The 20,540-nt window shown below is 47.1% G+C and overlaps 1 protein-coding gene across 2 annotated transcripts in view; it reads right to left on the bottom strand.

Moving 5' to 3' along the window:
* Nucleotides 1-6,956: 6,956 nt before the first annotated feature.
* Nucleotides 6,957-20,540, bottom strand: part of LOC306703189 (signal-induced proliferation-associated 1-like protein 2) — a 69,134-nt gene continuing 55,550 nt past the window's right edge. Inside the window, exons 15-21 of one of the 2 annotated variants that reach the window (XM_079169061.1) lie at nucleotides 19,091-19,345; nucleotides 15,993-16,122; nucleotides 12,631-12,850; nucleotides 11,075-11,206; nucleotides 8,668-8,785; nucleotides 8,148-8,226; nucleotides 6,957-7,739 (exon numbers count right to left, since the gene is read on the bottom strand). In XM_079169061.1, the coding sequence (XP_079025187.1) occupies nucleotides 7,593-7,739; nucleotides 8,148-8,226; nucleotides 8,668-8,785; nucleotides 11,075-11,206; nucleotides 12,631-12,850; nucleotides 15,993-16,122; nucleotides 19,091-19,345 (1,081 nt within the window). In that variant the 3' untranslated portion in view covers nucleotides 6,957-7,592. The remainder of the gene's footprint in view (nucleotides 7,740-8,147; nucleotides 8,227-8,667; nucleotides 8,786-11,074; nucleotides 11,207-12,630; nucleotides 12,851-15,992; nucleotides 16,123-19,090; nucleotides 19,346-20,540) is intronic. The other variant, XM_079169062.1, reaches the window with a different exon arrangement.

Raw genomic sequence — 20,540 nt, 5'->3', positions numbered from 1 at the left:
GGTTGGAGTCAGAGGTCAACCTGAACATGATGTCCACAGATGTGTTGAGCTGGACATTTCTTCACTCACGTCTTTATCTCGTTGTGCAGGCTATAGGTTTTCAGTTATATAAATAAAGTATATGACAACATGTTACTTTAAATTCAGTAAAGTATCCGAAGCCAAACAGATCCGTCATCACAATAGGGTGTAATGGTGGAGCTCTGTTCCCACATTATAACACCGAGCTCTCATTGGCACAGGAAGAAGAGAACATTAATTTGTACTTATTGAACCGGTTAATGACCTATTCAGCAAAATACCAATATTCAGGGTTTGCTTCATTACTCCTGGTGAACATTAAATCCTGCTATCAAGCAGACTAATTAAAATCACAAATCAAAATCTGCTGTTTTTTTACGTTTTATTAGGGTTCCCAGATTAGTGTTTATTACTTTTGTTGATATGCTGAATAAAGACATTAATGTCACCATCTGGCATGTGAAGCAGGAGACACTAATACCCGACTCACATCTCTGTGAGAGAGAATGTGAGTCAGAAATCCCTCAGGTGGGACCCACCAGATGAAGTCTGGTATAAATACCGATGCAAGAAGATTTCAGATACTGTAAACACGGCCAATTACCAATTACCTGGTACAAAGGTCATTTTAGCCATGCTAGCACCGTGGCCCTGGCGATGGCAATTTTGGTTGGTCAATCAAATATATATTAACAATTATTGCGTGGAGTGCCATGACATTTTTCTGAAGGTCCGACCAATCACAGAGAGCCCTCTTCAGTCTCTCAGCCACTGCCACAGGCTGACCGAGCTGTTGTCGGACGAATATCGCTGTTCCATTATCTTCTGCTTTTCCTCTACCTTTCCGTTATCCCGTATCTTAACGCCCAGATGGATTGGTTCAAAGTGTGGTACAGACATTCATGGTCCCCTGAGGATGACTTGTAATAACTCTGGTGATTCTCTGACGTTTTAGCGCCATCATCAGGTCACACTTTCAATTTGTCTGATCCTTTGTTTAAAGCATACGTTCCATATGATCGTCCCATCAGCCTCAACTGTACGTTCTGTTGTGCTAATTAGCAAATATTGACATGCTAACATGCTACAGTAAGATGGTAAACATGTCTGTATACCAGCTACAAATAATCATGTTAGCATTGCCCTGAAGCCTCACAGAGACGCAAGCATGGCTGTATAGACTCTTGAATCCCGTTTGGGCATACAAAATGATTTCATGTATGGAAAAAGAGATTACAGATTTACTGTAAGGAAGTGACCTCTTGACATTTTATTACATTTTCACATCTGCTCCACTGTTCAAAACAGAGACATCTGCTTTTTCGGATATATAGCAGCCCTGAGAATAAGATGGAAACAACTGTGCGTGCATCGCGGTATGGGACTGCCAGGAAGACCAACGACGTAAACATATTGCTTTTTAAGTCACATTTCAAAAGCTTGAGCATATTCTTTGGTGGAGAATGAGCTTCAATCAAATACAAAGATAATTATACAAACCAAATTTGAAACAAATCCGACAAACCCTCGGGAGAATTTTAGAAATAAAATTTAAAATGTCTGACTACAGGTTGGGGAGAGCTAATGAAAGCCATGGGAAATATGTCTGGAATGATGAGAGCAATTTATGGGTACCAAATTTCGTGAATATCAGAGCAACTATGTCCCAACTAAGACCTTCCACACATTAGAAGGCGGTATGAAGCCTGCTGGCCACGCCCGAGCCCAGTCACTGCAGCATGTGCCAATTTTGCGAGTATTGCAGGGCCCTCAAAAATGGGATTAGGCAGTAGTATAATAATCTCTACAAAAAAAACTCTACAAAGCCCTAATGATAGGCCTTTTATTAAAATGCACATGACACAGTGATAACATACTTGTTTTAACATACTCTTTTTTTCTTTGTTTGTTCGCCATATTTTATTGTAAATCTTCATATTTTCTCTTTATAAAATGTTTTGTTTGTTGTCACGCACCAATCAACAAGCCAAATTCCTTGTATGTGCAACGTACTTGGCAATAAACCGTTTCTGATTCTGTTTTCTGATTACTACTTGCACACACGGACACAGCATGCACTCGATTTCACAGTTTGATGGCTGAAGGTAATTCCTGAGCTCACTGCGCAAACGAGACGGGCTCAAACACATTTTGCGTTTGACCTTCCAAGCGACTCTGTGTCTCCTCTCTCACGCAGAGGATCGATTGCCTCTCCAGATAGGCTTTTACTGCTGCTGATGGGTCAGTGGGGGTTGTGTCGTATCCTGTATACGCCCCCCTACTTTCACACCTACCATTCACCCTCCAGACATCAATATTCCCATGACCCTCTAAAACAACACCCTCTACTCTGCCAGGCCAAACCAATGCAGCTTTGCATAATCAATACCTTCAATAAAAAAAAAGAAGGGAGAAGTCGGCGTAGAGACCTCCTAACCACCGCCCATTCGCCTCGAACTGTCTTGAACACCGTGGCTGTTTGCACTGGAGGCGGCAGCTGATTAAGAATCGATAGCAGTTGCTCGGCGGCTGACAAGGACAACAGACAAGGACATCTCGGCAAACGAAGATAATTCGGCGGCCCCGCCTTATCTATTTGTTCCTGTCTTCTTTATCTAATTTGGCAATAAAACAACAACACACAGAATGCAAGACATGAGCCTTCCTTTTTATTGCCACACGCCTCTGAGGTTGGCTGAGGTTTTGTCTCTATACGCTGGATGTGCGAGATTTCGGGCTTTCCTGCCAGCATTGACCTTTCTTGAAAATGTTGTTTTTTTTCCCTATAACCTTTCTGATTTCTATTGAGGCCAGGCAGGCAGCCAGGCAAGTGGCTTATGAAATGTCGCCCTTCACCGGGTTCAGCTAAGAGGGTGGTCACCTGCGACTTGACTGACAGATAGCGACGTCCCGTGGGGACCTGGGAGGCAGATGGGGGGGAGAGCGAGGGCTTCGGAGGATCTCCCCTTTTCTCCTTTTCCTGTCTTTTGGTGTTGTGTGTTATGCAGCTCCCCAGTGGGCGAGAGGGAATTTCAAAAGCGCCTGCAGAGAGGAGAGATGAGCTGCACAGATAAGCAGAGCAGGTGAGAGAGCTGATCCATCTGTCACGCCTCGCAGGCACACAACACAATTGAGATTTCGTAACTAACTGATATGACCAAAGGCGAGGCTGTTGAATTGTCCTCTTTTCACCGTGCTTAAGACACGAGTCGTGGTCAGTAATTCACACATCTGGTTAAAAGAGAAAGATATGGAATCAAGTTATTGAGCCAAGGATTACACATAACTGCCATTCTGAATAATGCACAGATAAGAGTTTCAGATATTTATGAATAATTCCCTGCAATCCTAGCAGAGGAGATTAATCCAAACACAAAGTCTAATCCATTGTGTCAGGGAGAGCTGATATTTGATATTTTGCAAGTACAGGCTGACCCACACACACACACACACACACACACACACACGGTCGATAAGAGTTCACCTCCCTCCGCGCCTTGCCAGCTGGGCTTTGGGCACACTGAACCCTATTCTGGGTAACGTGAGCCTGACTTGGGTGGCACTCACAGCAGGGGAGCATCTGCTGTGGGACTGTGGAAGCAGGACAACCGTGTCCCGGTCACACGCTATTATGTGTGACGAGCGCCAAATCTGTGCAGGATTGGTAGATGGATGACCGTCACTCCCCGAGTAGAGGATGAGCGCCGACGATCCTTCCTCAAACTGCTGACACAGTCAAATATTAGAAATCAATACGGGTTGCGTGACTGTAAGCCCTCCCCGTTCAGTGAGAGTAGATGTTCAACCGATTGGATTTGGGTCTAACCTTACTGCTTGTCAGCATATTTTGCAAAGCTGATAAAATCCCAACATGTCATTGTAGTATTTAATTGGTCCCACGCTGCTGAACCGGCCTCTGTTCACAGATCTCTCTCCAGATTTCCCCTCATGCGTCAAAGTCATTTGGTTCCTCTCTTCAGTCACTGGTCGCACCCTCCACAACAAACCCTGGGATCCTCCTGCACCTGAAACAGGCAACACTTTCACCTTGCGCCAGTGCGAGCTCCCATCTGCTGTCCTGGCACCTCACACACACACACACACACACACACAGAATAACTACCTCATCTCACTGCACGCTGCTGCTGGCCAAACCCAGAGCTCGTCCAACGCACAAAAGCGAGCGCCCAGGCCTTTTCATCGACAGCTCCGGCGAGTAGCGGGCCGGATGGCGAGTTCGGAGCAGGCTGCCCGGTAAAATGACCTCCGGGTTCATTCATGAAGTGGTCAGACTTGGACGAGGCTTTGACTGAATCCTCAGACGCACGCTTTGCTGACACAAAAATTAAAGCAGTTCAAGCGAGCTAACTGCAACTGGCTGCGACTCCCTCGAAGGTGATCCAAATGGCGGGGGAAACATGTATCCCCCCCCCCCCAAAAAAAGACACGGCCAAACCGGCCCTACCCACAATTCAATGCACCTGCATACCCACCAGCCTCCAGAGGACGTGATAGATTGGACCACTCTCCAGCAGCTGGGCTGGAGGTTTATGCAGGAAGTAGCAAACAAATTTAATTGTTTTTCTCTCTGCACCCCCAAAAAAGCTTACGATTAATTATTCAGCGAGTCCTTTGACGTCCCTGCGGTGAAAGCAACATCTGTCATTTCTTTAAAGCACACCACCTCACAGGGAATCACGTCACAAACACATCATGGTTTCATGTTTCCATTCGAAAGTCTGAGCACACCTGCTGTTTGCAAAATAGAGGATGAAGAAGTGTCACAGAAAAGGTTGTTATCTTTGTGTTCTCCTGCGGGAGCTCAACAAACGTACTGTTCTAAACTAGCTCGTTGTCTTTTGTCTGGAGGACAAGATGTCTGATGAGGACATATACTCAGCTCCCGGTGCATCTTCACTTCCATATCATTCCTCGGCGCTCTCCTCTGTCATCTTTTTAACTTATATTCCTAGGGTTTGTCTTTCCAATACATCTTCCATGTGGGCGTATTACATTTGGCAGGCTTTAGATGAGAGTCCAAACCTTAAGGACTGTGTCAAAAGATCTGCGACTTTTAGAATTCTGTGATAGTTTTCAAAGCTCACTTGAAAGGGATGAGCTGAAGCGTGCAGACCAAACCACGCGAGGATAGATTCACATATCTTTCGAACTTCACAAGTCTTTTCAGTGCAAGTATTTCTCTTTGAGTCTCCCTGGACCGTGTTTATTACCGAGCCGGGGTGTAGGGATATCAACTTTCATTTGGCTAACTAAAAGACTGCATTTTTGTGCGAGGACTGCGGATCTTTCACATAACAAGCGCGTTAGGAAAGGATCACTTCACAGCCAGTGAGGAGGCAGAGTAAAGCTCTTGCGGCAACAATTTCACTGTAAATCTTGAAATGTATGTGTTGTGTTAAATGAATAGCTTCACATGGGAAATGGGCTGACCGACTGGAGAGTCTTGCTCTGTGCAAACGTGACATCTTTAAAGCTCACTAATTGACATGTTATATCTCGTTTGTAAAAAGTGAGTTGTGGTTTTTACGAGACTCATTTGCTGGAACCATTTCTTTGAACAGAGCCAGGCGAGCCGTTTCCCCCCTGCTTCCAGTCTTTATGCAAAGCTAAGCTAAGCTAAGCATCTCTCCAGCTTTATATTTAACAGACGCAAGAGGTATCTATCCTCTTTCTTTCACATTTCCAAATATGTTGAAGTATTTCTTTAAGACAGAATTGAAAAAAAAACAAACAAACATGAATCTATCCTTTAACACTGCTGGGTTTTAATTGACTAAACATGAGCAGATTATCCTTCAGTCAAATTTAAAATCACTGCTTTTGGTTAAGAATGCTAGAAATAGAAACACAGAAATCACTTATTTTTACAACTACATTTATTTAAAAAAAACAAAACCCAAAGTTGAACAAAATTAACAAAATTAAAAAAAAGCAACCAGTGTCCCACCAGGGATGAGACAGTTTACGGAGAGAGACATTTTTAAAAGCATACAAACCAGCAAACTGTATTCTAGCAGCATCCAAATGTTGGAATCTCCAAAATCATCATTTATATATTTAAATATATAGTTTGTTTTTTTGCCCTGGCAAGCTACACACTTTACAACATACACAGAGCTTTATCTCTCCTTTGTGCAGAAAAATAAAACTTAATTAAATAAACAACTTTAGGTTAAATAAGCTTAAATAATAGTGTTAAATACAAGACACTTCTGTGGCAGATATGTACAGAAATAAACACATTTGGCATTGTAAGTGTGGTTCACTGGCGCTTGCTCTAATGCTCTAGAAACCACTGCATAAGAACACATTATGCTGCTCTCTCTCTCTCGCTCTCTCACACGCACGCACACACACACACACACACACACACACACGTCATATATACGATTTTATATCAGTGAGCCACAGACAAGGCATGTGTTTCTAAAAGAGAATTAAAAGCAAAAAGAAACAATCCATTTACAACCAAGAGTTTCAGGCACAGTCTCTTCCTGTTTTATAAATACATGTCCAGTACAACTGCTGCACGACAGGAACTCTCTTCAAGTTTGTGCTAACTTCTTTTTTCTGTTCTTTTTTTTTTTTGTCTTTTCTTTTTTTAAACACAGTTTTGTAACTACCACTTCATTATTGCTAGGACATTGTGACAGTGATTGGAAACTACTGACGAACATGTGTGTAGGGAAAGCACCTTTAAAACATCAAAATAGTACTGCCATGTGACCCTACATTACGACACTGAGGTAAAGAAAAAGTGGAATTCATTGAAAGAAAAAAAAAAAAAAAAAAATGGCCCAAAACATCAAACCTTTTTGGGACTTTGGGAACCAGAAAAAAAAGGGTCTCAGTTGAGCTACATTCATTTCCCCCCCCCACCCCACCCCACCCACTATGTTTCAAAGACCGCCACATGTGGATTCCTCTTGGTGCAAGCAGACAGCAAGTACCACTTCATTATGCCCAGTACATTCCTCCCCTCCTGGACTCACCCCCCCCACTTTCCTGTGTCCGTGACGGCCGGCACAGGAACAGCTGTGTGACAGTGTGCGCAGTACGATACAGTACAGCTGAGTATACAGTACAGTGGACTGACGTGACATACGTAGGTAGATTATATGTTGACTACAGTAAATGAGCTTTACATTCCACTACTGTAAGAAGATCCCAGGGACTCGGGCGGGGCCCCCTTGAGAGAGAAGGAGGGGGGGGGGGGGGGGTTACCATTCCTAATTCCTCTCCAGCGCAGGAGATGAGAAGGTTTTCCCAAGAGTCTCTTCAACCAGGATAAAGAAACTGTTAACGTCAGAAACAGCCCTGCACTTCAGACAGAGGAAGGTCCCAAAACTAAAAGGTCCAGATCAGGGTTTCACGTCTCTCCTCACAGGGCCGCACTAGAGTCTCCTAAGCAGGGCCTATTTCTAAAGAGTCTTGATTACTCTGGGGGCTGGTAACGGTTTGTTTTATAGTCTGTTTGCCTGGGGATCATGTGGGAGTCTTACAGAGGAGTTGACTGGGTGCCCAGGAGGAGTGAAGGCCTTCTCTCTTTCTCAGGGTTTCTTGTCGATGGAGTGAAAGAACCACTCGGTGAACTTCCTGAGCTGAGCCGACGCCGTCTGGCTCTCCTCCTGCAGCCGCATGTTGTCCTGTCTCAGGTGTTGCACTTCCTCCTGCAACATCGCCTTATCCTCCTTCTCCTGAACACACAAACACACACACAATCAACACCGGGATATGAGGAAAAGAATAAATGGATACAAAAGAGGCTGATAAAAGCCCCGCTATCACAAGAGCATCCGCCTGTCGTCAGCGCCGAGCAAATGGGAGGCATTAACATGGCAAAGCAGCCGTTTTCCGATAAACGCGCACTTCCTCTCTCCATTTTAAGCACATTAGTTGAGGTGGGGTTATGTTGGGCTGGGACACAATGAGGGAAGGAAGCAGGATATTGAATTAAGTGGACGAGTGTGTATTACACAGACCGCGGGGCACCCATTACTCACTGTCTATTCTCCTGATCTGTGTGACACAGACGCATTGTTTGCTAACGGGGGAAAAGGACCGCATGAAGCTGACGCCGACGCGTTTGATGAACGTGAACTCACCTTTCTGAGGTCGTGCTGCAGCTGCCTGAGGATCACCTCCAACTGGTTGACTTTGCCAGTTAGTGTGGAGGGGGCGCCGCTGTCGGGTGGGGCACAAGAAAAGACGCTGTTAGGAATCAAGAAAGACTCATTTATCGAATACACATAAACGGACGCTTCTACCACTACACAGAGGCTGGTAATGGACAGCTAGCTAAGTTATCATTGCTAAGCCTGTCAAGCTTTCAGTCTTCGTATGTTCTGGGGTCAACCCTTTTAATGTTTGTTGATTTGTCTTTAAGCCTGTAAAACGGTCTTAAATATGCACATGATGGCAACATACTAGATAAGATAACAACAGACTGAGGCTAAAGTCTGAGTACAAGAGCAACATTGTTTATGTACTGCAACGTAGCCTCAGCATTTTAGCACAGTATGATTGAATGCATAAAATGTAATGCGGGTTTTAGCGAAGAGTCGATCATTCGCTCGCTGTGGGAGCGGTGGTGCTTGTGCGTTTGTGTTCGTCGGTGAAGCCTACTCTGCTTCCAGTGCTGCTCCCTCCGCCTCCACCACCCGTCTGGTCAGCTCCCTTGAGATCTGCAGAGCCTCCGCCCGCTGCATGTCCGTCATGGTGCAGAAAGACGCCACGCGCTGGTCTGAGAGACAGAACAGGTGACGTAACGGGGTCATAGTCTGCCCTTCACATCGAAAACAGGAAATGTGTTTCGGCAATGCGTTTCATGGCGTAAACATGCAACTAAAACGGAGCAGAGCAAAAACACACTCGCATGCACACATTGGACAGGATGGGGCAGTTCATTCACTCTTTTGTATGAATGAGCGCTTCTGGTTTCAGCAAAAGCCACCGAAGGCAGTCCCTCCCGATCTGTATGCCGGCAATAAGGAACAAGGTGGGAAACGGAGCATTTCTAGACTGTCTCAGTCAAAGGAAGTCCCTTGGGTGTTGCTCCGGTGCCCTCGCCCCTCCGAGCTTCCTCTGACAGCTGTTTGGCTCATAACGGGCTGGATCCCAGAGAGCTGTGAGGCACCAGTCATGCTTGTTTTACCATATCAGGCCCTTAAGCTCGCTCAAAGCCCCATGGAAAACCCAAACTTGGCATGTTCTGCTTGGGGACTGCTCAGTCTTGAGGCGTAATGCTCTTTTCTTTCGAAATCTCTCTCTCTCTCTCTCTCTCTCTCTCTCTCTCTCTGAGACTAAAGATAGGAGGATCAGCATATTCATAGAAAAGATTAAGGATACCCTTCTATTAATTTTAGCCCCCCAAATGAAAGCTAATCCACTCCAAGACAAAAGCTGATCGAGCCTGGAGTTGGTTGTTCAGACGAGGTAGGAAAGGGAGACCAAGCTGCAATTTACATATGAATGAACATTTTCCTCGTGCGCGATGGCTGCATTAGAAAGATTAAAGACTTCTCGTACAGCAGCGGCAAAGCAGCTTGTCGTTTCTGCGTGACCCGGTGTCCAGATTTACCGGACAAACGGCTGCAAATCAAACAAAAACAGATTACGCCGACGAGGAAACACGACAATCTATGCGAGTGAGTGCACTGTGCTGTACTTATTTTTTTAGGGAATATTAAAACCATATTCACTAGCTTTCAGTGATTACACCAAAAGCATTTTTTGGTAATCATTTCTTAAATTCCATCTGCTTCTGCTTTCAAGAGTCAGGAGAGCACAGTGGTTTTTTTTGCTGACGCTGCGAGCTAATGCAGACTGAATGTGAGCAGTCTCTCAAGATCCACATGACCGCTGTTACGAGTGCCATGAATGCTATACATAGCAGGCAACCCTCTCTCTGCCCTGGCTCTAAACATACATGGCACAACGGCAGCACGGAGTCACTTTCTGCTCGGCAACGAGGCTCCGGTTTACACGGCGCTTCTTCTTGGGCCAGCCAGGCTGCCGTGACAACTGCCTTCAAGCTGCCAGTCAGACTCTGCATCATCTCCACTGATTCCACTCTTGTTAAATGGTGTGCAGCGGGCGATGCAGCAGGCAGCGTATCAAAGGAGAGCGTTCATTAATTATGACAAATGAATGGTAACGCTGGTCTCGGGGTCGGCAGGAGTTCAAATGAACGTATTCATGGCGTGTAAGCGTTTCTGTGATAGATGGGAAACACACGGGCATGAGGGTGGTCGCAAAAGTACTTAAAAGCAGGAAAGAAATGAACAGAAGCGATGATGCTGATCATGAGGTGGCTGAGGCGCGCCAACGCCAATTAGCTGAAAATAGTGTGAAAAGACAGATCTTAGTTTCGACAGGAACATATCGCTCAAGGTGTCTAGAAAGACAACATACTGTAAGCCCTCATTAATCCATCGGAGCACTCGATTCCTAAATCACCTGTTCCAGAGCCCACAAAAGCCACAAATCCTCTGAAGCGGCCTCATTCAGAGAGCGCCTTCAAAATTAAGAGTTCTATTCCTAAGGAGGGAATCGTCCGCTTTGAGCCAGACCAGATGTCTGTCATCGTTTTGTAGAAGAAGAAAAAAATTCCTCATCTCACAGAGCATATTCAGATTTAATGGACAAAAGGCCACGAGAGGAGCTGAATTTACCCCAAACTATCAACAGTAGAAGGAGCGAGAACTCTCCCTGAGTGGCCACTTGCTGTCTTTATGGTGTGAAAATTGGCTCCATGTCTGCGCCGACAAATGATGGCTTATTCCTTTCAGGCTACAGCGCTCGCTGGGAATCACAATGGGGCTCAGGGTCTGCGGTGCAAAAAGCGAAAAAAGGATCCCCACAAGTCACCTCCCACGGCACCTTAGGAGACGCTAGAAGAAACACAAACACAAAGCGCGCACACAAACCTGCACATGCAAGCCATCTAGCACACACACACGCTAAGCAGCCAGGAGGAGAGGGGGGGGGGGGATTTACACAAGGTGCCAGCAGCTTCAGCCACGCTGGTTACCTTCAAAGGCTCGTGCTGCGTCAACCAGGTGAGACCAGTCCAGGCCCGAGGCAGCGTCTGGGAGGGGCATGAGGCCCGGGTCGCTGAACTTGGACCTGTCCGCCAAGGAGCCGTCAGAGAACCAAAACTCATCTGCAGAGACAGGCAGGCACGCCGATCAGTGTCTAGGCCCGGCCTGAGTTCAGGGCTAATCTCTAAGTCGCTCATCAGTTTGCATCAGAGCAAGACAAGAGGGGTTGGGAGAGGAATAAGAGGGGGCGCAATGGGGGGAGGGGGGGGGGTATTCAAACGGGTCGTCGCTCGCTCAAAAGGGAACGATATTTATCCAGCCCTGCTTATCACAACACCGTGTTGAGTCCAACTCTAATCTAGTGGCACCGAAATAACAAATCCTCCCAAACCCTCCCAAACCCTGCAGACAATTTAGCTCTGGAAAGAAAAGTTTAACATTTATGTGACAGCGCGATGGGCTCACAACAAACCACCTTCTCTGCATAGCACTCGCAAGGCGCTGTCTGAGGGGCGATAAATGACTTGTCTAAGTGAATGTCTTCATGTTTCAATCAATATCTCCTGTCCCTCCCCTCCGTCTCTCTCTCCCCCCCGCTCTCTCTCCCTGTCAGCCCTGACAGACGGGGAATGCAATAAGCTCCCATTCTGCAGAGAGGCATTTAGAAAAGCATGAGTGGAGAAGTTGAGAGGAGACATAGAGAGAGAGACAGAGCGAGAGACAGAGCGAGAGACAGAGAGAGAGAGAGAGAGCTTGAGGTGATGCCGACACTCTCCTTTCAATTTACACAGCGTCTTGGAGCTTGAGTGATTCACTGTTTACCAAATTGGTCTGTTTCAGTGAGGGAACGACAGAGCCTGTGTTCTCAACTACCCTTCAAAACAATCAGGAACCCATCAGGTTGACAGCCAGAAGAGGCCAAAAGAGAGAAACGTCTTTCCAAAAAGCCATTTACTATCTGACGACGGCAGCCGGAGACGGGTGAGGAGCGGTATGGAAATGAGACAGGAGGGACGGAGTGTGTGTGTGTGGGGGCAGGCGGGAACTTGTGAGTGAATGAAACATAACGTATGACAGACATCGCGACATTCCTGATGGAAAAATAGGCACGTTCACGTCACAGATCTTCCAAGACCTGCAGCGGTGCAGGCAGGACACATCACACACCTCATCACCGAAACACACAGTGGGCGGGTGCTGGGAGGAACGGGAGAGGCAGTGACAGGTGTCTGCTTAATGCAGACAGAGAGGCGGGGCCCCAATGCAAGTCGCACGCCGCCTCGCCCAGTTCCAATCAGTGGCTATATCGAGGAGCGCTGCTGGTTGCGCTAATGCTATTGGTAGGACACAAGTGGCTCTTCAAACAAGTATCTATATCCTGGCTTTTATCTGGTGCCAGCGAGAAGGAATGATAATCCAACATGCAGAGAAAGTCTACTTTAGCCTCCCGGTCTCTAAGAGGTAGTTCAGAGCCGCTTGTGTTCTTTAAAGCAGCACCTCTGCAGTGTCCTCGGTGAATCCCCGTTGCACACGCTCCTGTACTCACTCTTTAGGTTGGACGCTCCCTGGTTGTGGACCATGCGAGGAGGGAGCGTGCTGTGGTAAGGTGGGGTGGTGCTGAATAGGATGTCGTTGGGCATGGCTTGGTCCAGCATGGAGCTGTGCGAGCTGGCGTAGGACGAACCCTTGCGGTTACTGCACACACTTTCGTCCGACAGCGTCCGGTACAGGGAGCGCCTCGGTGACGAGCTGCCCACTGCTGACACCTGAGGGAAAGGAGAACAATTTGTCAAGAGAGAGAGCCACAACTACTACCCCCCCCCCCCCCCGCCCCTCCTCGGCACAGCGGGTTTACACGAGCGGGCAGCTGGGTGGATAAAGGACGGAGCATCGGGGAGCAGTGTCAGGAATCAATTACAGTCTTTGCTCTCAGGAAAAATGCAGATGGATTGAGCACAGCTGGAGGGTGTCTGGCAGAGTGTGTGTGTGGGGGGGGAGACAGGGCTCGTGGAGGTGGTGACAGAGGTCACTGCGCTCAGGCAGCCGATAGTCACCGAGCTTAATGTGAGAAACTACAGAAGGCAGACGAGACTAAGCGCCACAATACGAGAGGGAAAAGAAAAATATAAGCCGATAGGCCAGCCAGAGATGTATTTGTATTTGATAGAGAAAAACACAAACGATACCAGAGTCAGTAATGCAGGGCTGTATTAACATCACCACACATTCCCTTTCGTTTGCTTGTTCACAATACAAACCCCGGTGTTCAGTGAAGCAGTGGCAATAGCGAACGTCTATTAAGAGCGTTTGCTGCTTTGTGTGCACTCTCCAGAACGGGACTCGTATCGCAAAGACGTATAAAAGGCCAACGCAGAGGTCGAAGGGCAACGCAGGGTGATGGTGAACAATCACAAAGGCTGCATCGTCCTGAGGGGAAGTCATCTGCACACAGAGCAGAAATCACTGCAGGAATAAAAATCGGGTTTCACGACTGCGGCCAGAATTCTGACGGAGGATCTTCCTGTATAAACACACCAAACCACAATGGCCAATCCAATCCATCATTGTCCCTTTCAGCCTCCATAAATATTGCAGGAGTGACATCAAAAGTAGCCACAAATGATACGTGAGGCAGTTGGCCAGATGGGTAAATGTCTGCCTTCGGCTGCAGCTGTAACCAGCGCTACACTAGTATACCCGCAAGCCAACACCCAGCCATCTCCATTTCAAAGACGGATCCCCCACAAATCCCACCGTGACAATTTAACAAACATCAAGTGCGTCCTTTAAGCGGAGATATGCGCTGGAATTCAAAGCAGCACGCATGCACACACTGCCTCCGCTGAATATCTCGCAGGCTTTGCCTTAACAAGGTTGTCTCTTACTCCCAAGTTTTCCCGCCCAACTTTACAAGATTAGACCCCATAAGGTTTGTTCCTAATCAAAACAACTTTAAACAGGATTTGCTGCTCTCTCACATAAAGCACAAAAATAGCACAGATGTTGAGCTCCCATAAATGGAGTCACGGCAAATGAAGCCATTCGTAATAGGGCTTAATGTTTTTTATATTTTTTCAGAAGCAATCTATTTATTACAACCACGGCATCAAACCAGGCTCTCTGAACACATCTTGGCGCTGGTTAACGGAACCCGCTGTGCACATTACACAGAAAATATTGTATTAATCAAACCTACAAGATTATTGACTATTTCGGCGTGTCTAAATCCACCTCGGCTGGCAACAGTCCACACCCTGATCTGAGCTGTAAAGTGTTTGAATCATTTTGCACAACAGCAACGCTCTTATCAGTCGAGGCAGCGGAGACACATCCACTGAGATTTTTCCTGATTTTGTCCCGAAACAAAAACAACAACCAGCATTGAAAGCCTCCGACGGGCCACTTGGGAGGATGTGTTGGACAACCACCTATTACAGATGCTTTTTGCTTTCCCACAGGAGGTTCAAAAGAGGAACGCTGTGGGAGAATAAGCTGTGAGCGGCCTTTCCTTTTGCGTCAGCCACACAATAGTGGGCCCGTCCGTGGAAGGGCCGTCTCAGCGGACACGGCGGCGGGCGAGAAAAATCTCCCTGCACCTGCTCGCCAACACAAAGACCGACCACCGGAAGTGACACACAGATTAACCTTTATGTGAGTGAACAAGTCAGACCGTAATTTGAAATAAGTCAACAATTGAAGCCAACATCGTCATTACTGTATTCGGATTCTTCGACGTTCCAGCTGATGATTGGAAACATGCCGTCTCTAGAGAATAAAAGTATGTGTTCATTGGGATCAGATGTGTGTATGGTTGGAATGTCTGGCTCTGAGCCCTCCTCCATGCATCTCTCTCCCAGACTGCTATTCCACACATTGTACTATCACTCTGAAACAGATCGGACAGCGAGATTACAACGAGGACTACGCTGCTCTTTGAATCCACCAAACAGCACCGTGCACCTTTGTTCTGGGTGCTGTGTTTTCACATATAAATCAAATGAAGGGTAAATCGCAGGGCAGGCCCGATACAGCAGCTTTCATCTTTGGCAGTGACGCTGCCTGGTTCTGTTGTAAGCATCACACTTTATATACCGTCTGTAAGCCCAGTGCACATGCCAAGTTTCCACTCGGCTCAAATGTCTCACGAATGATCTGTTATCGTTCAGGTTCACGCGTATTAACGCACGGACGCACGAGCAGCGCTGTGTGGTTCTGGTTCTGACTGTAGCAGCAATATTTAAATATCACTAATGCCACAAATATCAAAAATGTATTCATTTTGTTTTGATGTCGCTATTTTAAAACTGGTTCAAACGGGCCAAGAAACGGTAACCCTGTTGAGCCGAGCTGCTTCGTGTGAGGGACGAGGCCGGCCCGTGCCAGAGGACATGCTTGCCTTTCTGTAGGGATGACGTGCATTCATAATACAATTGAGCAGCATCCAAAAATAACTCATTTGTATGTCTCCAGGGCCCCTTCCTGGTAGATAATGGATGGGGGATGGGGAACTGAAGATGCAATTAATAGAGTCTGCAGGACCCGGGAACATCAAACATCGATGCACTCTCTGCAACTCCCTGCCTTTAATCCATGACAGCCAGACTGAAAAAAACCCAGGACCCGTTTATAAACCCGTTATAAATGTAATTGTCACCCGTCAGCTATCAGGAATCAGGACCGGCTTTTACTCGGTTCCCAGCAAAAGGTTATCTGGTTCTGGTTCTGGTAGGCACTACGCCTGTTAGTCAGCATGACGAAATAGCTTTAGGGTTTGCAGTCGATCCTAACAATGTCACGTCATCATATTCATCAATCACCACATCACAGTTTCCACAGGTTCGAGTTGTCAACATCACAATTATCACGTCATCTCGAGGTTAATTAGTCAATCAGCCACAGTGACCTCACCTTCCGACTCCCGTCTTCTCCTGGGGGGCTGCTGTGCATCATTTTAAGGAATTCTTCTTTCGAAAGTCTCTGCAGCGATTCCCCGTCCCGCTCAGCGGCCTGGCAGGCGGCCTCCTGTGCATACAGCTGCCTGTAGACCCAAACAGAGGGCACAGAGGAGCAGAGCTCATCAGAAGGGTCGTGAAAGCCACATCCTGCAAAAGGGAGGCCTTGGGCCATCGCAGCCCGGGTCCAGCTATTTAGAAAGTAATGTCAGTATCACACAAAGGGGGTTAGGTGGGACTGTCTTAGCATGCCAACAACAGGTGCTTTCCATGCTGGCCAGGTGAACGTGGGGGAACGGAAGGTTGGAGAGGGGAGCCAGAGAGGAGTTTATTACCAAAACCCACCCCGCTCCCATCTCACTCTGCCAAAGCAATGATTAAAGACCGTGTGAAGAACTCAGCCAAGCACTGTGACAAGTAGAAAGGAAGGGGGGGGGGGGGGGGGGGGGGGGGAAAGAGGGGTTTGGACAGAAAGTACATCCAGAGACGAGTGCAAACCACAGACCCTAGAGGAGCGTTCAGACAACAACAGAGGACACGAGAGCTGTTCGACAGGATTGGACAAGGACCCACAAGAGGTGACATGTTTTGTTTTGGTGGGTGGTGTTCGTCAGTGGGGTGGTTGTCATTTACATGATTTTTGGTGGTTGCTGAGTGTTTAGGGGGGGTGGTGGGTACAGTGAGGGGAGGATGTGACAGACCTGGCTGGTGTAGTTGTGTGGCTGTGAGACCTCTGCTTTAAGTGAGCAGCCTGTGAGCAGCACACTGAGTGCTGTTGGCAGGGCGCTAGATGGCCACGGGGGGAAACGCCGCACGGTAACACGATGGGCAGCCTGGCTGCGACGGTTACCTAGAGACACTATTGCTGAGCGTGGCCCTGTTTTTAAGCTTTTGGCACCATGGCAACCAAGCCCTAAATACATAGACAGGCATTGCAAATGTCTATGTGTGATTGCCAGACGCATTCAGACCACGAGAGCTCTGGTTCAAAAACAAAAACGCTTTATTCTGAAGGCTGCATCCAGGAAAAAGAAGAGCAACTAATTGAGCTCTGTATACTAGCGGTTTGCTGCTCGGACTGTAGGGGGCAACCCCCTTCCTTTTCCCTTCTGTATCGTGACCTTGTTCCAATCATCCCGTAATCATGGATCGATCACGTAAGAACAAATTGGACAACGCTCAAGCCCTGACCTTTGCAATTAAAGGTTATTCTACTGTGCCACAGCAATTGCGTAATACATTTTCTTCTTGCACAGCAGGTCCTGAGTATGGGTGTAAAAGATAGACGGTACGTGTTCATCCACCTGTTATAAATACACTTTTTCTTGCTTGAAATTTGAAGAAAAAAAAAAGAGACAATAATGATGAAATGTTTTCCGGCTTGGCTGCGGTGATAAAACTGGCATTTCGAAAGGAGAAAGACGCAATAAAGGCTGATGGAAACATATTATTTTTATGAGTGCAACTTGATGTTGCAGTACCTTCCTCTACTGTAGACAAGGCATTCATGCCATACTGAGGGTTGCTTCTGCATGTCAACCCCCACTCTCTCTCTATCACTACGGAGTATTGTGGGCTGTCACACAGCAGTAGGATTCTGTGGAGACGCAGCAGAAATGTCACAGCTACTGCTGCACAGTTGGTCGTTTCTCCGCACGCAGCGTGTGCCACATGGCGGGAGTACGAGTACTGGAGTAGGGCGGTGGTCTGGGACAAAGGGGGGGGGGGGGGGGGGGGGGGAGCAGGCTGGGCCACTGGGGGTGGGTGGACTTTGACTAACTGTGTACCTTGAACGCTCAGACAGCATTTTGAGAAGGAACGCTAACAAGCTCTCCGCTCCTCTGGAACAAGAAGCAGAAGCAAGAGAGAGAAAGAGAGAGAGAGAGAGAGAGAGAGAGAAACAGCCCAGGGTTAGCAGCATCCTGCATTACATACAGCGTTAGAGCAAATGAGAAAACTTTTTTTCCGGGAGGAGGAAGAGAAACTTCATTATGTTAGAACAATATCTGTGAGTAATATTAGGCCATTTGTCACGAGGCGCCGTTACGTAAGAGGAAATAAAACTGTAGGAATATATAAACAAACAATGGGGAAGGTAACTGAATTACGGAGCTTTTTCATAAGTCGGCAGGAGATGACTTCGCTGCATGCGATCAATCACGTAGTCCTTAAGTGGCAAATTTCACAGCCTAAATTAAATTACTTGGGAGCTAGAGCAGGGGGGGGGGTTCTTCCAGGGCAAATCTCACATTCTCTCCTCTAAAAAAAAAATGCCCACAGCCCACACGCAAACACCTTCAAACAAGCACGCACACACACACACACACACGCCATCACAGCTGTGTTTCAATTTCACCATCAATGGCTCTCTGTTCTCTACTGGAAACCATTTAATCGGCAGACAGATACAGTCAGTCGTCACTACTCATATTCAGTCTGAGGGAGAGTGTACGTTCTCAACCTGGTGGAGCGGCTGCATAGATTCCTCTCCCCCTTTGCCGCTATTTGTGAGGCTAATCTGTAGCGGGCGTGTCCTCGTGCGACAGCAGCGTGCTGCCGTGTGGTGTGGATCGTTGCCAGGCTCCCAGCAGAGATGCTGATCTGGTGGAGGCTCAGCTCGACAGTCCACGGGGACGCGGCTTCACGGGAGCAATCAATAACTGCAAGTGACATGTGCCAAGTGTATTATGTCCGCGGCTTCATTGAGCTTATTTATTTTGTGGCTGTCGGCTTCAATCAAGGCCAGTTTGTGCACACTGGGTGGGCCGTCTGGGAGGGGCACTTGTGTTGGAGTGGGTCTGGCTCTCGTGCAACAGCAAGTATGGAAGTAAACGGCTCCGCAGAGAGAGAGAAACAGTGCCGACGAGGCCAGTTAGCGTGATTCAAATGTGTGTTGTCTAGCTCGGCATGAGAGATGCCGTCGCGCTTTATGTGAAGCGGCACCGAACTACGGACTTTTGTTTTGTCTCTGTGGTAAAAGAGGATATTTGGTGTGTTCATGCTCTCCTGCATGCGGTCTCTCTGGCTTTCGCTCGCTCTCTCACGCACACTCACCCACACTCTGAAATGTTGGGAGGTCCCTCAGTGCTGTGGGCATCCTCCTCCTCCTCCTCCTCATCATCAGTTGTCTTCATTCCCCCTGGGAGTTTGCAACCGGACTGTGGGCGTGCCTGTCCACAGGCCTCTGAGCTGGGCTCCGGCTCCGGCCCTGAGCTGCTGGACTGGGGGATGGTGTACACCTTGGAGGAGTCAGCGGACATACAGTATCTGGCACCGCGGGCCAGGGGACTGCCAGAGTGGTGTGAGCCACTGACCAAACAGCAAAAAGAATAAAAAAATAAAGCATAATGTAACTCAAAAGTGACCAAAATGAAAACACGAAAGCATAAACAAGCATTGACACAATGAAATAAGGCACCATAGCACAGATGTTGTGAAATAACAGAATGATTTTCAAATTAAGATGATAATCGAATGCTCTGCTGTCGGCTCAGACGTCATCTCCTCCGCATAGAGCGGAGTCACGCTGGTTCACCTCTGACCTACATTGGAAAATGACTCCCATCCAGTCTATCATGGGCATATTCCTGCTGAACTTTGTCCTTTAAATGTTTAGTCAAATATCAACTGACAAACCGGATTAAGAGGTCACTGCGTTCGAGTCAGAAAGAAGAGTATTTTCCCTCAAACTCCCAGTGGTTCCCAGACAGTTTTATGTGTAGAGGATTTGAGATATTCCTCACTATGACTTCTGCTGAATTATGATTCTCACAGTGTGATAAAAAATGACTGCAAAGTAACTGCATGGCTAGAGATCACTGGGTTAGTGGAAAATGTGACTTATTTTGTGATTTGGGTGGACTGACTCTTTCAATTTATGATCAAAGAAATGCATTATTTATAGAGAATGAAGGGTGTGTATTTCTAATACTGATGATTGATATTTAAACTACAGTTTCTAAAACTTTGTTTCTGGTTGATTTGATGTACAGTACATCAGAAAATCCATTTGATTGGAACAAGGCTACGACGTTTATGATTATTGTTTTAGCTTTGTGAAAATCCTTATACTACGTTCTCCTTCATGTAACGGTAGATTTATGCAGAATGAATGAATCATATTTGACAGTGATGAGAAAACGAGCCATGCATCAGACACGAACAGAGCTCTGCCCGTCTTTGCTCCTTTTTTTAAAATCGCATTGCTCACACTGCATCCTTTGCCACGTTAAGACGTCCTCCAGAACAGCACGTCTTCTGTGGTTTTCCTAAACACTTTGTGTTTTACGTCAACTGCCTTATTAGAATTAAACCCAGTCAGGTTTTGGTTCAACGTCTGTTGGAAACTTTGAATGAACATTAAAACATTCCTCGAAAACACCCCGAGACATCAGAGTCGGCTTAAGCTGGAGGCACCGCACACTCTGGTTTCCATATTCATGGCCATCTGGGCCCCGCCCTGCAAACTGTGCTCCTGCTGCTTCACTGTTTGCTCAGACGACAC

This window comes from Pholis gunnellus (genome assembly GCF_910591455.1).
Source record: "Pholis gunnellus genome assembly, chromosome: 11".
Lineage (NCBI taxonomy): Eukaryota > Metazoa > Chordata > Actinopteri > Perciformes > Pholidae > Pholis > Pholis gunnellus.
The sequence above is the reverse complement of the archived record's forward strand: the minus strand, read 5'-3'. Positions and strand labels throughout refer to the sequence as shown.